The sequence below is a fragment of the Mytilus galloprovincialis genome, chromosome 7 (genome assembly GCF_965363235.1).
Source record: "Mytilus galloprovincialis chromosome 7, xbMytGall1.hap1.1, whole genome shotgun sequence".
Lineage (NCBI taxonomy): Eukaryota > Metazoa > Mollusca > Bivalvia > Mytilida > Mytilidae > Mytilus > Mytilus galloprovincialis.
Window position 1 is genome coordinate 36,561,650 of NC_134844.1, and position 18,648 is coordinate 36,580,297.

General features: G+C 32.1%; 1 protein-coding gene across 1 annotated transcript; it reads right to left on the reverse strand.

Moving 5' to 3' along the window:
- Positions 1-1,246: 1,246 nt before the first annotated feature.
- Positions 1,247-8,982, reverse strand: LOC143081668 (uncharacterized). The gene is made up of 5 exons (XM_076257425.1): positions 8,792-8,982; positions 6,132-6,832; positions 5,292-5,382; positions 3,012-3,110; positions 1,247-1,903 (listed from the first exon to the last, which is right to left on the reverse strand). The coding sequence occupies exons 2-5, from the start codon at positions 6,657-6,659 to the stop codon at positions 1,539-1,541; spliced, it is 1,083 nt and encodes a 360-aa protein (XP_076113540.1). The 5' UTR covers positions 6,660-6,832; positions 8,792-8,982; the 3' UTR covers positions 1,247-1,538.
- Positions 8,983-18,648: the final 9,666 nt, after the last annotated feature.

The window sequence follows — 18,648 nt, forward strand, 5'->3', positions numbered from 1 at the left end:
CACTCCAATATATTATAATAATAATATCATGTCTTGGTGATTTTTTCTACATTTAAAATTTCTCTTTAACTAGTGTAATTGTAAAAATGATTCGACATTCAAAATCAATAACTCCTATCAGTTGTTATTTCTAATGGGTATTCATTAAACTTTTAAATTCTTCTAAATTTCAAGTGATTCTGAAATATAAAGGGTGGATGATTATCTTAATAAATGGTACAAACTTTAATACTCAACACAGTATCTCTAAAAACAAAGTCGACCATGACCCTCCAAGAATGTTCCGAGAAACCATGAAGTATGAGAAAGTAACTGTAATTTTGTAGTCTTATATAGAGAATAAAAAATCTGCCCGTCAATTTTTATCAAATTGAATTGAAATTATCGGACGACGGACGCCAAGTGACAATAAAAGCTCTCTTGGTTCTCTGGGCCAAGTAAGCTTAAAAGCTATAATATAAAACTTATAATTTAAACAGATAAATTAAACAACTTTAAAACTAAAGACACACAATTTAAACAAGTAAACGCATATTAAAATATTGCATAAGAAGGTACATAATGTATACAATATTTAACACTCTTTTTTAGAATTTACAAAACAAGTTGAAATTTTCAGAAAAGAGACTAGGTCCCATCCCTAACACTTTCCAAACCTTTATTTTTCTCACATTTGGAAATAATTTAATTTTGGATGTAACGCGTCTTCTGATTGGCTAACGTTATTTTGTTATGAGCCCATAGACATAATTTAGTCATGAGACCGTGACGTCATCAACGTTTTTTCATCGTTTTCTTCGGTTTAAAATGGAATTTAGAATTAAATTATAAGAAATGACTGTAATATTTTTTCTGTCTATTCGAAATAACATAAAAAATGTGGTGCACACTGTTAAATAACCTGCTACGAGCGTTCATCAGTGTGCACCAAATTTTTTATGTTATATGTTCATAGACAGAAAAAATATTACAGTCATTCCTTAAACAATTTAAAAAAAAAAGTTATAGTCAGTTCTATACTGAGGAGTACCCAACTTGCATCAATGCTTAAACTCACGTCCATAAAAATCGAATAACTGATATTTTTTTTTTCTTCAAATGTTTAGAATTATTTGACAATAGTTCATGCTTAGTATTATTTTTTAAGAAATGGATGCCTGTATATTTATTGTTTTTTTAGAGGTTGACTTCTTGTGGACAACGAATTGTAAGTGCAGATATTACTTTTTAGACTTAACTGTGAACGTTTTGTGTATATCTACATATATTAAGCTATGTTGTAAGGCGCACATCATTTGAACTGAAATCCTAACTAAACTAATTCATGTTAATTCTCAAAGAAACTTGTAAGACTTCGGATGCTCTTCTTTTCTATATGATTGCAATTTGGGTTCCATGACGTTAAAAAAAAGTATTCACTGTGAATATTAATGCATATTGTGCTGAATTGTCACTCATTATGGTCCTCTAAATTCGCTTCCAAGGAAAACAATTATTCTCTTTGGGAAACTTTGCAAAAGGCAAATTAAAGATGTAATTCAGAACATTGTTATATTCTTGTTACGGTATCTGATGTATCCTCTTCTTCGTTGTGAATGTTTGTGTTGGTCATTGATGAACATACAAACTTGCATGCTTTCTTTCTTAGTAGTATTTATGCCAGCAAATGTTAGGATTGAACCAATGAAGAGCTGCATTTCTCGTCTTAACTTTTGTATATCAGAAAACATTTTCCAAAAGATATAGGCTAGAATGTTTAGATCCTCTGCAGAACATGATTTTATCTCAATATTCCTGTCTTGTTTCATTGCAATTTTCATTTTATATGCAGAATCCATTATTCTTTGCTTATTCCATTTTTCTGGAACCTCCAGTAAAAGTAAGACGGGGATATACGCCTTTTCTAAAATTTACAAAATGTTTTCTATTTATTTTTTTTTAACAAGCGAAAAATTGATTTTTGCAAAGACAGATCAAATCTGTGCACCTCATGTTTGCGGTATACTATCTTTTCAGCGAGTTTGTTGCTTTCTGTTTGGTATTAAATGAATAATTTAGATCTGGTGATTCGTTTGTTTGGCAAACGCCGTGGTACGTGTACTTAACCTGTTGTCAGCAGGGTTTAAGAACATACGTTGCTCGACCTGTTAGTCAAATGCGTTGTTAAAATGTACTTAATGACATTTTTGTCTTTTGGAACATTTTGTTTGTGCTATATTTAGACCCCTCTAGCAAGAAATTTCTTTTCCATGCACACGTATCAAAATTGCGGTTTTTATCCAACTCAATCATAGGTTTGAGCGTTGTTTTCAATTTAGATTTATGTACATATAAAATTGGAACTCGTGCTACTAAGATATCGTGGCACAAAATCTCAAGTGCACTTTGCCCTGCGCGAAAGACCACTCGACCACTTAGGCTCGACAGTAGCATGAGTTTGAATCCCGACCAGGGAAGAACAAAAAATACAGATCTAACGTTGTTAGGCTGTTGTTTAGAAGAATTAAAAACACAGAATGTGTTTTCGCTCTTGTATCACCATCAATGTTGATCTGATGGATAAAATCAGTCGTATGTCGCTGGTTCAGACGTACTTATATTTATATATATGCAAGTCTAAATTGAAAACAACGTTTAAACCTATGATTGTGTTATATAAAAACCGCAATTTTTATGCATGCATGTATATGATTTACCAACAAATCGACTTCACTTTTCAAATCAGTTATTCAATTGTCTGAATAATTCCTTGAAGTCATATGACAAATAGTACATGAATATCGAATGATAAATGCCATATCTCTTTACCTGATGAGGGTACTTTTAATTGTATATTATTTATTCTAGTTAATTGTGTATGTATTACTGGAACTGTCTTTAATTTGTAACACTTTCGTATTTTTTAACTTTTGTTAAAAATAATTGATGAAGGATATGATAATGATTTTTTTTCAAAACATGTTGGTTAGTGAATTCATTATAAACATTGTTCTTAAAATGTAAATGAATACCTGAATAGGTTTCTGGATCAGCTAAGTCCAACATCTGAGAAACTTTTTCACTGCCATAAAAATGTATCTGTGTTTTTTCAATGTCCGAGTTTAGGCGATCTTTAAAAAGAAACCGAAATTTTATAAACATGTATTCAAGCTATCATATGCAAAATCCTAGATACTTTTTTCGAAGGATTATCACCACGTGATTTTGTCCCTCTCTTCGGTCTATTCCCTTAACTTCAGACGAAGATGTAAATCAAATCAAATTTTCGCATAATCAAGTATTAAAAAAATTCTGCTTGGATCTAAAAACTAATGTGTTTTTCAAAACCTGGCGAACATTAACAAATATGATGTGAAACTAAAAGGAAAATCCTTAATAATTGTCTATTTACTACATTGGAACGATGAAATCTTCAGGTATAAAAAAAAAAAAAACGACAACAGTTATTTTATTTTTATTTTTATTTTTATTTTTATTATTATTTTTATTAGTATACCACTGTTCCACAGTCATAAATCTATTAAGCAAATACAAATCCTGGTTACATAGTAAAAATCGAAGGAAAAAGTAAAAAACACAAAAATACTGAACTCCGAGGAAAATTCAAAAAGGGAAGTCCAAAATCAAAAGGCAAAATCAAAAGTCCAAACACATCAAACGAATGGGAAACACATCAACAATAACAGGAACACAACTGAAAACCATAATACTGAACGGCTACAAATCAAACGCCAACATACACAGACATGGGTATTTGATTAAAACTACCATACTCCTAACTCAGTACTGGATATTTTAAAAACCTGGTTTTATGGCTAGCCAAACCTCGCTCTGATATGAAAGTGTTAAAAAATATCGCTGAATTGACAACATTACATGAAACGAGTACAGTACAAATAAATTCAAGAACACACAGAACGATAAATATATCAATATTATATAAGAGTACAAAAAGTCATTTTTGCGCCTGTCCCAAGTCAGGAGCCTCTGGCCTTTGTTTGTCTTGTATTATTTTAATTTTAGTTTCTTGTGTACAATTTGGAAATTAGTATGGCGTTCATTATCACTGAGCTAGTATATATTTGTTTAGGGGCCAGCTGAAGGACGCCTCCGGGTGCAGGAATTTCTCGCTACATTGCAGACCTGTTGGTGACCTTCTGCTGTTGTTTTTTTCTATGGTCGGGTTGTTGTCTCTTTGACACATGCCCCATTTCCATTCTCAATTTTATTACAAAATGTAAACCACAGAATAAAACCTGACACCTCCCATTAATTTACGACAGTTCATTAGTACAGCACACTATAATTATGAACTGTACGTCACACGAATGTATCAACGCTACAAAAGAGATGTCACGGGTATAATTTCTAAAATAGAAAATAATAATTTGTTTTGCCGAACGCAGCTGGATACGACCGCAGTGTTCAAATCCTGAACAGTTGGGACAAAAATGGACACAATATTCGGACAGGATACAGGTCTGAATTTGGATTGTCATTAAATATTTGACACATAATAGGTTTCTGACATAGACATAGAATTGTTTTATTATTGTGCAATAGCGTTGTCAGTTCGTTTTTGACCCTTTGTATCTTTCGTCTCTCTTCTACTCGTTTCCATAATTCCAACAGTGATGCACCATTACTTATGTTTTATTACGAAACCATCATTAATTTTGAATAATTTCGCCAATTATACATTCTTGTTTGTAATTTATGAACTTTTCATGATATTTTCGGATCAATTTCAAGCATATCTTGACAAGGTTCCTAATTTAAATCGGCACAAAGATTTAAATTTCGTCGTAAAGAGAAACGGGCCTTTTTCTAAACTCTCAGTGCAAAATCATTTCTGGAACTCAATCGAAGCCTTCAAGCAAACAGTCCGTATTCACATGTATCTTTAGTACTGTTTCTATAAACTATCGATTAACATAGATGAGACATCACTTGAAATCATATAGCAAATCCTAAATACACCGTTTAATTGGTGGTGCACCTGTCAGATGCGGAACGTACAGATAAGGGAATTAGTAACAGGTGAATATATTATTGGTATCGGTATCGGATTTGACCCGGAACTTGTTAATTATTGACAAAATTAATTATGTGGAAACAAAAGTGTCTGGAGTGGTGTAATTTTTTATCAACACCATTGTCCTATATTAGCTATATGTATAAAAGTAAAAAAAATTTCTTTGATTTGTCGTTTAAATGCCATAACGGCTAACAAGTTATTTTAGTTTTAACGATAGTTTTATATACTTACGTCTGTATTGTTCACTACTTACCTATCTTTGTGAATATTTCATGATGTGCTTTACCAGTCATGAAGTTTGCATACAACTCTTCGTTTTCCAACAGTTCACTATTTGCTATAATCTGAAATGTAAGTGGAATCATTATTTCTGTAGAAATATACCTGGATTTTTCTTCGCCTAACTTGATACCCGAATGGCATATTGCTTTGTACATTTGTGTTAATATTCCAAGAAATCTCTTTCGAAAATATTCACAACCGTTTTTGTTTTATTTTTTATTTGGCATTTAGATCTTCATCGATTCTACTAGATTTCAAAATAATCATTATACAAAATGTATCCATTTTCCTGATTGTGTCCTCCTGATAGTGACACTTTGACTACATGTACGTGTTGTTAGTTATTCCCTCAAATTTTTGTTTTCCATAATTTGTCTTCTTTATCGCATTATGAGATTGCACATTTGTAAATTTATCAGCTACTAAAACCGGGTTTCAAAAACTGTGAAATACTTCGCAAATATTGCAAATTTTAAACTAATTAACAACGATCGCAACAACTAATGCAAAATGACCAAAAGCTTTCGAAATCGATATTTTAGTTACTTAATATATTATATGCATTGTGACAAACATCTGTTTGGGTATTTTAAATGTTCATAACAAGATAGTAATGCAGGTATAATGTAGTTTGAATGAGTTGAATAAATATATAGACAAAATCTATATAATTATTTTCTTAATCATCGTCTGATTCGAATATGGCAGTAGAAATTGTAGAATCTCAATGAATGTTTAAAGACTTTATCTGACGTAAATAATAAAGACTTTCGTTAAGCTGTAAATGATTTATATTTTCAATTTGACTGACCTCAAATTCTGCACATTTGTGTCTCCATTCTGCTCTGCATAGTTCTTCTTGTTTCAACATATCAGATGTCACTAACGCTCTACTTTTGAGCTTCTGGATTCTTTTCTGAATTTTATGTTGGTATTTCTTATCTATAAACTTACATATCACCTCTACAGACCCGGAAAGTTTCAGCCAGTAATACTCAAATACATCGACTGACATTTTCTTTATATCAGAAAAGTGAAAAACTTTATTTCTTGTTTCTTCTATTGTTCCTAAGCATGTTTCTATGCAGTGCCTTTCAAATGCCTTTGTATCTTTTTCACATGTTAAAGCAATTGCTGTAATCAAAGTTACATCTAACATATCAACATTAATACCTTCCTTTGGTTGTATTCCACAGATACATGTCTGCTCAGTTTTACCGTAACTCTTCTTGATGTGTGATGATATTTTGGTTCTGTCATTTTCAAATAACATATCAAATTGTTCTTTCGAAAATATTTTTGTTTGTTCATTGTTACATTTTAAGCAACAACATTTCATATTCGAATAGAGATGAAACAAACAGTGTTTGTATCGCTCAAGATAATTTATAAGACTTTCGGACTTCAATATGTTCACGGAAAAATATTTTCTGCTAACATCCTGTGCAATTACCACTAAAAGAACGCATAAGCGATAGAAATATGTTTCACTTATAGTATGTGGGTCTGGATCTGAATGAGGAAATCAAAATTAGTCTTCAGCATACATGTATATAGGATTAATGTGTATATGTTTTTGGCATACATGTTTATAGGATTGGATTAAATGTGTAGAAAAGTCCTCGGTATACATCGTTATACTTTTTGCTGTCTTTTTTTACATTATTAAATTTGAATGCCGAATATTTAAGAGTTCATGATTTGATATTTTAACTTTTTAATCTTTTAATTCTTTTAAATGAAGTTCTTTTAAATGGAAATAGGTTGCAAATAATTTCTACATAATTTTGTTTTAAACGATTTCACTTCGACTTAAAATAGAACTGAAAAGGGATACACTATGAGTAACCTGCGCTTCGCACCAATAAAAGTTATGCACACCACATAAAAGGAGAATATTTTAAAAAAATCAATTTCATCTCGTTTTCCAAAAATAATAATACCAATATTTTAATAAATAATAAAAATGAGAAAACACGTACATCCTCATTTTTGCTTATTTATCAAAATGTTTACATGTTTAACATTTCCCGTTGGATCTATCTAAATATATTATGCCACATGAAGTAAAATTGAGAATGGAAATGGGGAATGTGTCAAAGAGACAACAACCCGACCAAATAAAAAACAACAGCAGAGGGTCACCAACAGGTCTTCAATGTAGCGAGAAATTCCCGCACCCGGAGGCGTCCTTCAGCTGGCCCCTAAACAAATATATACTAGTCCAGTGATAATGAACGCCATACTAATTTCCAAATTGTACACAAGAAACTAAAATTAAAATAATACAAGACTAACAAAGGCCAGAGGCTCCTGACTTGGGACAGGCGCAAAAATGCGGCGGGGTTAAACATGTTTGTGAGATCTCAACCCTCCCCCTATACCTCTAACCAATGTAGTAAAGTAAACGCATAACAATACGCACATTAAAATTCAGTTCAAGAGAAATCCGAGTCTGATGTCAGAAGATGTAACCAAAGAAAATAAACAAAATGACAATAATACATAAATAACAACAGACTACTAGCAGTTAACTGACATGCCAGCTCCAGACTTCAATTAAACTGACTGAAAGATTATGATTTCATCATATGAACATCAGGCACAATCCTTCCCGTTAGGGGTTTAGTATCATACCATCATAACATATATGAGAAGAACATAACCCGTGTCACTGTAAGCACTGATAAACTTTTTTTTTCGTTTTTAGTGTTTGCCAGTACCTTGTCAATTCGATTTTGAAGTTTACGTTTGATTATCCATCTGGAATCGGTTGCCCTTCCTTGGCGAATAGAAAATGATAGATACAGTAGCTATTTTTGTCGACTTGTTTCAAAAACCGGAAAGTCTTTACTACTATGAAGAAAGGCAAACGTGTTAGGGAAAAGGGAAAAGGAGTTACACTTGGTTACCATATGACCTTTCCAAAATTTTCTCCCCACAAAATCTGAGTAAAAAAGTATAACGAAAATACAAATTTGCTAGCTCAACTTTGTAATTGTTTAGCTTTATAAATATTTTGATATGAGCGTCACTGATAAGTCCTATGTAGACGAAACGCGCGTCTGGCGTACTAAATTATAATCCTGGTACCTTTGATAACTACGAATTAAAGTACCGTTATATTGACACAGTTGGAAGTCAGCAGCTAAAACTTCAAAATTACATTACAGACATACAACACAACTGAACTTAAACAAATGTCATACAAGTTGACGTTCTAGCTAGTTATACAACCAGGTTTACCTATCATTTTCTCTGTCAGGATTATATTTGTTTCTAGTAGTTTCGATAGTTGATTTAGTCACTTTTATTTGGTTATACATTAAAGAAATCCCCTTTCTTAATTTACTTAGAAGTTGGCTTCTGAATTATTTTTAATGAAGGCTCTGTTGTACCATTACATTATACATTTTGTGTTTCAAAATTGTTAAATGGATCTCCTTTGCTCCCTAAAATGAAAATGTATACCTGATGATGCTTGATTGTGTGAGTACTCTGTTCTATCTTGTTCTGACTGCTGGATGTCAGCTTTTGACGACGATACTTGAATCTTACTTTCAAAATCCTTTTCCTCCAGATTACTACTACTACTGTCCGTATCTTTTGACTTTTTCAAAGACTTTCCAGCACTTCGACTTCTGCGATAGATTTGCCTTGAACTGCCTAAAAAACATTTTCATCATGTTTATAGAAGTGTAGAACAGAATTGTTCTAACATCTAAATAAGGAGAATTGTTTATGCTGCTATGTAAAAATTGATTAATAACTGATGTTTAAATCTCGTAAAACAATTTAAAAGAGACCAATCATGATAACACACATAAACTGAGAAAATCACACGAGCTCAAACCGGAAAATACAGAGTCGACAGGATGAGTGACTCTACTTTTTTGCATGCATTACCCGCCATGCAAATTCAAACTCAGTCAATTTGTTACAATCTGGTGTAGGACACGCACGGTGTATTACAGAATAGAAAAGTATACATGTATCGTTAGACCCAAAAGATGACTGGGGAATAGAAGTATGGTCACTTGGTATTTTTCCGACTTGCAGTAAAACGCTTGCCAAAGTGAGGCGTACGTTTGGCTGTGAGGAATGTAGAGTTTGCAGCAACGTCCGCTCAGAATAGGGACATTAAATCTTCGATTCCTTGTGTAAAGAGAGAACCACGCTCTTCTCAAGTTAAGAACCTTTGCAACAACTCTTTGAAGGGTCCGTAAGTGGCCTGTTGATAGGCACATTTTCTGTTCCCATTCACTATACCTTCATTTCCCAGTGGCAGTTCAAATTTCTTCGACCATCATCCTGACTGACCTCTTTCACATGACCTACGTATTGTATTTATTGTTAACTTATTCTCGTTCTGATAATGCATGCAATATTTCCCACTGGACGTTAAGCAACCAATTATCTATCAATTAATTGTATATTTGGATCTTAGACTATGAACACATGACATTTGAGAGTTGAAACACCGCCAAGTTCTTTCGGTGAACAATTTCGTAATGGTGATCGTTAAACTTAATTGTCTAATGATTTCACTTGTTCTTCCTAATAACTCTGTTTGAACAGTTTTCGTGCTAGGAGCATACCCATGTTAATGAAGTCCGTTTGGTTTTACATTCAGAAGCGTAACAAATCAATAGAGACATGTGGACGCCATAAGATGAAGCAGAAGTATGTGACTGCTGAGACAGGAGAAGTTGATAATTTTAAAGTTATCATATTATATAGTTTACAGTCATCCAGATATGTCACCATCGAGGAAAATTTCGCGATATTAAATTTGGAAATATTCTTAATCTGAAGGTTCACTGGAACATATGAGTAGACAGCATTCATTAAAACAATTTTGTTGAAATAGTAGGGTCCCAATCAACAAATTTTATCGATTTGCCATAACGGAATAACACACGGCTATATTTTATATCATTAGAAAGAAGAGAATAAGCCTCATCGAAATAGCGTTGTCGTCGTTGTCTACCGTGGTCACGTTTTTTTTTTAAATCAGGGTCAAAGGTCAAAGCAAATTTCAAGAAAAATGCCCAGTCACATTTAGATAGCTTGATTCTCCTAGATCTATGCGTTTGGATCAAAATAAAAACAACTAATTAATCGAAAAATATCTTATGTATCTACATTTAGAACTTATTTTATATTTTTTTCGCCAAAAATGACTTTAGATTGACTTTTTTTTGCATATAAGGTGCAAATTTGAAATTTTCAAACAACTGTTAAATGACAGTGACCTTGACCTATTTCAAATTCTAATTTTTTTTTTTTTTTTTTGTATTCAATTACTTACAAGTAATATCTAAAGATGTTTTTTAAATCTTAACTTTAATCATTTGTCGAAAACAAAACATGTTTTTTACGTCTTTTGATAGTAAGGTGTTGGTCAATTTCTAGGTAAATATCAAATTTTTGTTTTTGGGTGCGAAATAGTATGTATAAATGATTTGTTCCGAAACTTGGTTGAATTTAAAGCTCTGTGTATAGCTTTGCTTTAAAGAAGTAAAAAATACTGCAAACAGAGAAACGGGGGGAGTTATGAAAACAAAACGTCTATAAGAACAGGTAAAACACCCATTCCTTCGTATATATATACAGATGACGAAATGAGCAACACATTGGCTATACTGTTTATAAGTATTCCAAACAAAATGTAATAAGGGAGAGGGTAATGTACAGCACCGATATTTTTACAAACAAATGCAAACAAAAAAGGCGTGAGAAACCAAGGAACATTAAAAACTTATAAAATGAAAACAAGCAGACAACATTATGGCTAAAACACAAAATAGATCAAATGCGAATAGAAAACTATCATCGAGGCTAGTATTACCTACTACGTTACGTTCTATGGTCTCCTGTAGTTTAGATAGCTATCTAAATATATTTTGCCACGTGGTGTAAGAACTGATAAACTTTTTTTTTTTCGTTTTTCGTGTTTGCCAGTCCCTTGTCAATTCTATTTTGAAGTTAACGTTTGATTATCCATCTGGAATCGGTTGCCATTCCTTGGCGAATAGAAAATGATAGATACAACAGCTAGGTTGGTCGATTTGTTTCAAAAACCGCAAAGTCTTGACTACTATGAAGAAAGGCAAACGTGTTAGGGAAAAGGTAAAAGGAGTTACATTTGGTTACCATATGACCTTTCCAAAATTTTCTGTGTGCTTAGAATTTCTCCCAACAAAATCTGAGTAAAAAAGTATAACGAAAATACAAATCTGCTTGCTAGCAAAACCTGCAACTAGAATACCAGTCGTTTAAAGTTCTGTTATATTGACACAGTTGGAAGCCAGCATCTAAAACTTTAAAATTACATCACAGACATACAACACAACCGAACATAAACAAATGTCAAACAAGTTGGAGGTCTAGCTAGCTATACAACCAGTTTAAACCTATTCTCCTAATTTTGTCTGTCAGAATTATATTTGTTTTCAGTAGTTTCGATGGTTGAGTTAGTCAATTGTTTTATTTGGTTATGCATTAAGGACATCCCCTTTCCTAATTTACATTGGAGTTGGGTAGTTTATTTCAAACGTTGCTAAGCTTATAGTAGACTTATCTTCAATCCGAACTTTTCTGATTGGGTTCCATTAATATATCCCCCAGAACTAGAGATTAAAGAAACAACAGACACGGCTTCATCCGCCTCATTTTTAGACTTATATCTCGATTTTGACTTACACAGTCATCCCAGTACCAGAATCTATGACAAACGAGACGATTTTAATTTTGAAATTATAAATTTCCCCCACCTTAGTAGCAATATACCAACTTCACCTGCATATGGGATATATATTTCCCAACTTATTCGATATTCAAGAGCTTGCAGCTCCTACTCAGACTTTAACGTTATCAGTGTCTGAGTAGAAAGTTGATGAACCAGGGGTATGTCAATGAACGTCTCGTACTTTTTCTAAAAAAGTTCATCGAAAGGTACCATGACCTTGTTGATAAAAATTCTGTATCAACTTCACAAATAATACACGCATCAATGTAAATATAACGGAATTTGATGAGACTGTCATCTAAGTGAGAGGGTTAGCGCTATAAACCAGGTTTAATCTACCATTTTATACGTTTGAAAATGCCTTTACCAAGTCAGGAATATGACAGATCTTGTCCATTCGTTTTTGATGCGTTTTGTTATTTGATTTTGCCATGTGATTATGGACTTTTCGAATCGATATTCCTCTAAGTTCAGTATTTTTGTGATTTTACTTTTTTCTGAATGGTTTGTCCTGGTTTTAATTTTTTTATATATCCGATATGCTAAAAAATATAAAATGCAAGCATTGTTTCGATACCAATTACCATTATATCGAGATTGATCATTTTAACATCGTTTCCATTCTTTGCGATATTATACCTGTTTTATAACGGTTAATATATTTGGAACTTGAACACTTTATGTATAAGAAAAATACAAGCAAGATCTTTTTCTCCTTGCATTATGATGATTATAGTGGGAAAATTTTTTTTTTTCAAGACATCATATAAACTTCTAAATAGTATTGCCTTCTGAATTATTTTTAACGAAGTCTCTTTTGTACCATTACCTCATACATTTTGTGTTTCAAAATTATTTTAAGGATCTCCTTTGCTACCTAAAATGAAAATTTATACCTGATGATGCTTGACTGTTACTACCTATACCACTGTCCGTATCAATTGTTTCAACATCTAAATAAAGAGAATTGTTTATGTTGCTGTGTAAAAATTAATTAATAACTGATGATCAAATACCCGCCATGCGAATTCACACTTACTCAATTTGTTACAACCTTGTGTAGGACACGCACGGTTTATAACAGATCAGACAAGTATACCTGTATCTTTAGACCCAAAAGATGACTTGGGAACAGAGTATGGTCACTTGGCATTCTTCCAAATGGCAGTAAAACGCTTGCAAAAGTGGGGCGTACGTTTGGATGTGAGGAGTTTGAAGCCACGTCCGGTCAGAATGGGGACATTACATCTTAGATTCCTTGTGTAAAGAGAGAACCACGCTCTGCGCACGTTTAGAACCTTTACAACAACTCTTTGAAGGGTTCGTAAGTGGCATGTTGCAAGGCAAATTTTCGGTTCCTTTCCACTATACCTTCATTTCCCAGTGTCAGTTCAAATTTCCCGAACCATCATCCTGGCTGGCCTCTTTCACAAGACCTACTTATTGTATTTATTGTTAACATATTCTCGTTCTGAACATGCATGAAATATTTCCCGCTGGACGTTAATCATCCAATTATCCTTCAATTAATTGTAAATTTGGATCCAAGACTACAAAAACATGACACATTTTATTTCGGTGAACAATTTCGTAATGGTGATCGTTAAACCTATCTTGTCTCAATGATTTCAGTTGTTCTTTCTAATAACTCTGTTTGAACAGTTTTCGTGTTAAAAGCATGCCCATGTTAATGAAGTCCGTTTGGTTTTACATTCAAAAGCGTAACAAAATAATAGAAGCATGTAGATGTAAGATGGAGCAAAAGTATGTGACTGCTGAGAAAGGAGAAGTTGAAAATTTGAAAATTATCATGTTATGTATTTTAGAGTCATCCAGATATGTCACCATCGAGGAATATATCGCGATATAAAGTTTTTTTTTATTTGATGGTCTTTTGGAAATTTAAGGTTACATAGTTACCAAAGCAGGTAACCAGTAAATAACAATGTAAAAATTGGGCTGTTTACTTCCAGTGATGGTTACTTTCTTATATGCAATGAAATGTAGTGCTAAATAGTCGAAGACTTACAAGTTTTGGTTGTAGAAAAATAAAAGTAACGATCAAGTTCGACCTTGTATATACCAGAGACATAAACTACAATTTATAGCAGTTATACAGATGTCGTAACATAAGATTCAATAAAATATTTTTTACTTCAATTTGTCACAAAAGTAATGACATAAACCAATTTCGATACAATTTTTTCAAACGTTGTATGGGTAACTGAAGTATTTTCCTCAACTAGTACACATTTTTGTTAAGGGACCAGTTGAAGTCTGCCTCCGGGTACGGGAGTTTCACGCTGTTTTGAAGGCGTATTGGTGGTCTTTTTGGTAGTATTGTTGTCTCTTTGACACATTACCACTTTCCATTTTATATTATATACAATATGCATATGATTCCACACTTTTTATTCTCACAATTCTACTTGAATATTTTTGTACTGATGTTTATTGTAGCATAATAATCTTCTGGTTTATGTCTATTCTTGCTACAATGTTTGTGCGAAATGGTCATTAAAGATCCTTTGGCGAGTTTATTAAAACTTTTCAAATTACAAAACAAGACTTGGTATCTAGCTTAGCGATATATCTAATTATCGCGAGTTTTTAAACATATTGAAATTCCCCTAATTAAATGTAAATTCATTGCGTGGAATTAAAACTTCCGCGAATCGTGCATCTTTTCCTTTGCACATGCCAGTATAATGAAAGCCAAGAAGGATCATTTAGAACCCAGAATTTTAAATGCAGAGCTTGCAAATCAAGAACGATAATGCTGGTAAAATTAAATAATCAAAGTACTGAATGGATGACCACAAGTTCTTGTGGATGGTCCAATACACTTGTCTCAGAAAATAAATCACATATCTCTTTTCCTGATACTGAGTTAATGTACAGAGAAATATTATTTTTCTGAGACAAGTTCGTGTGTGGATGATGCATAAATGACATGAAATTCAACTTCTAGACGAGTGTTCATAACCATAAACTGATATTTTTAATGCACCCACCTAACATACGGCTAAATCATGTATCATTCGAAAGCACTTTATCTGTACTAACTTTTTTGACCGGTCGTCCAAAATTCGTATTGGGCAGTTTCCGTCAAATCACAACGAAAGGTCAAGGACAAACAACTTCTAATTTTACAGAATGTCATCATTTTTGCATATTCTGTCTTCTGAATAAAAATATTCTGTGTGAACATATGGAAATCCGTTAGAACAGATGTTATTTGTAACTTATTAAAAGCACTTTGGAATATTAATATCGAATTTTTAATAAATAAAGCCGTTTTCCAGAAATTCCATTGAAAATGACAAAAATGCATAAAAACCCAATATTTTATCCGTTATTCAACTTTTATTCACTATAAAACCTAATTACATACTTTATTTAGTCCTAAGGATGTTTTTGACATAATCAGTTTACTGTTATAACGCTCCTTGTTAATTAAACAACCAATTGTTAAAGCCTTGCAGTTGCCCATAATAACGCCATCTGCTCTTCTGTTCTTTGTTAAAATAATTTTGTATGTAGTCGATATTAGGTTGAAAAACACAAGTGTTTAAAGTTCAAAACGGTTTAACGACAGAATACATCAGTCATTCATGCGTTTAGAGGGAAGTTTTGATATTTCAATATTTTTAATATTTATATGTTTTCTTGGTTGATTTTACTGCTTTTGCATTGAATTAGGGAGTGCAAATTGTTATAAGCTAGCTACTAAAATGTTATGTATGCCTACTCAAGATATTTAATCGTATCAAACTACGTAATTCTTGTAAATAAATAGAGACTATCGCATTAATATTTACTTTTATTGTTTTTTTTATAGAAATTCAAGCAATTCGCCAAAACAATACATACACCACCTAAATAGTTTACATACATGTATATATACATACATTGTAGTATAAAAATGATAGATGCATTTTTGGTGTTTGACGCGATTTTCGATTCAGCATTTTTGGGTACTAAATTATTTAGCGGAGACCAGTTTTATTGGTTTAGGCCCAATTAATGCCCTAGGTACAATCCACCACCGACAGGAAAACTAGCAATCCCAATCATCAATACATTAGTTATATTTACTTTTTATGAAATCAAAAGCACATGTCTTATAAGACTAAAACAACTGGCAAAATAAAGTACCTTCAGTTTGTAACATGTTTTCATAGTATAGTAAGTCAGAGGGTTAGCGCTATAGAACCAGGTTTAATTCACCATTTTTTATTGTCAAAATGTAAGTGTTAAAAATCCTATACTTTAATACAAAATATAACTTTAATTCTCATACACGTCTCTTGTTTATAAGATTTTTATAACATTTAATACGTTTATGAATCTGACCTGCCGAATTTGAATATTTACCGGCTTAGTAATAAGATGAGCAACACAACGGGTGCCACTTGTGGAGCAGAATCTGCTTACCTTTCATTATGTTTATATTTCATAATTAGCATATTTCTCTTGTTAAATTAATCATAACTTCTTCTACACTCTATTCCTCTAGAGCTTTGAATATCTTGTTCTTATCATCATGAAGTGTTATCTAACGTTACCAAATAATCATTTAAATAATATGTTTTCATCATGTTCATTCTAATCTTAGAATTATCAATATCATTAACTCCTTTGTTTGTACTTACGATATGCGTTTTCTAATTCTAAACTACTAATGTTGCTGCTCCTTAATTCTTTTTGTATCGTTCCTAATTTTTCTGACACACTGATCATATCGGTATCGTCTTGTTGAATCAATAAACCTGTTGTCGATTATAAAATGCAAAACATTATCGAAATAATATCGGGAGTGTATCAATGTATCTATACTACTCATAAATTAAAGATCTACATCAACCAAAATGCATTTTTGACAGAATTCAAGGTGTTTTTAAATTGGTGAGGATGTAAAGGAAATCAAAATATAAACTTGAATGTAGACATTTTTAAAGAACCAATCATTAAATTTCGGTTTGGTAATTGTTATGCCGACGTTTTAGTATGAAAAATGTAAGTGGGTTGTTTACACTAAATTTTGAAGTACAACAATACTATTGGAAGAGTTTTATTGACGTTTATATTCATTTATATCTATCTTATTCTTTATAAAAAAAAGACGATGTGGTATGATTGCCAGTGAAACAACTGTCCACAAGAGACCATAATGACACAGACATTAACAACTTTAGGTTTGCTAAACAAGTGTTTAAAGTTCAAAACGGTTTAACGACAGAATACATCAGTCATTCATGCGTTTAGAGGGAAGTTTTGATATTTCAATATTTTTAATATTTATATGTTTTCTTGGTTGATTTTACTGCTTTTGCATTGAATTAGGGAGTGCAAATTGTTATGAGCTAGCTACTAAAATGTTATGTATGCCTACTCAAGATATTTAATCGTATCAAACTACGTAATTCTTGTAAATAAATAGAGACTATCGCATTAATATTTACTTTTATTGTTTTTTTTATAGAAATTCAAGCAATTCGCCAAAACAATACATACACCACCTAAATAGTTTACATACATGTATATATACATACATTGTAGTATAAAAATGATAGATGCATTTTTGGTGTTTGACGCGATTTTCGATTCAGCATTTTTGGGTACTAAATTATTTAGCGGAGACCAGTTTTATTGGTTTAGGCCCAATTAATGCCCTAGGTACAATCCACCACCGACAGGAAAACTAGCAATCCCAATCATCAATACATTAGTTATATTTATTTTTTATGAAATCAAAAGCACATGTCTTATAAGACTAAAACAACTGGCAAAATAAAGTACCTTCAGTTTGTAACGTGTTATCATAGTATAGTAAGTCAGAGGGTTAGCGCTATAGAACCAGGTTTAATTCACCATTTTTTATTGTCAAAATGTAAGTGTTAAAAATCCTATACTTTAATACAAAATATAACTTTAATTCTCATACACGTCTCTTGTTTATAAGATTTTTATAACATTTAATACGTTTATGAATCTGACCTGCCGAATTTGAATATTTACCGGCTTAGTAATAAGATGAGCAACACAACGGGTGCCACTTGTGGAGCAGAATCTGCTTACCTTTCATTATGTTTATATTTCATAATTAGCATATTTCTCTTGTTAAATTAATCATAACTGCTTCTACACTCTATTCCTCTAGAGCTTTGAATATCTTGTTCTTATCATCATGAAGTGTTATCTAACGTTACCAAATAATCATTTAAATAATATGTTTTCATCATGTTCATTCTAATCTTAGAATTATCAATATCATTAACTCCTTTGTTTGTACTTACGATATGCGTTTTCTAATTCTAAACTACTAATGTTGCTGCTCCTTAATTCTTTTTGTATCGTTCCTAATTTTTCTGACACACTGATCATATCGGTATCGTCTTGTTGAATCAATAAACCTATTGTCGATTATAAAATGCAAAACATTATAGAAATAATATCGGGAGTGTATCAATGTATCTATACTACTCATAAATTAAAGATCTACATCAACCAAAATGCATTTTTGACAGAATTCAAGGTGTTTTTAAATTGGTGAGGATGTAAAGGAAATCAAAAT

Coding starts and splice junctions, on each gene's coding strand:
- LOC143081668 (XM_076257425.1), bottom strand. CDS start 6,659: ATGAAATGTTGTTGCTTAAAATGTAACAATGAACAAACAAAAATATTT. Junction 3,111..5,291: donor TGAAATATTCACAAAGATAG/GTAAGTAGTGAA, acceptor TTCTTTTTAAAG/ATCGCCTAAACTCGGACATT. Junction 1,904..3,011: donor TGATCCAGAAACCTATTCAG/GTATTCATTTAC, acceptor TGTAAATTTTAG/AAAAGGCGTATATCCCCGTC.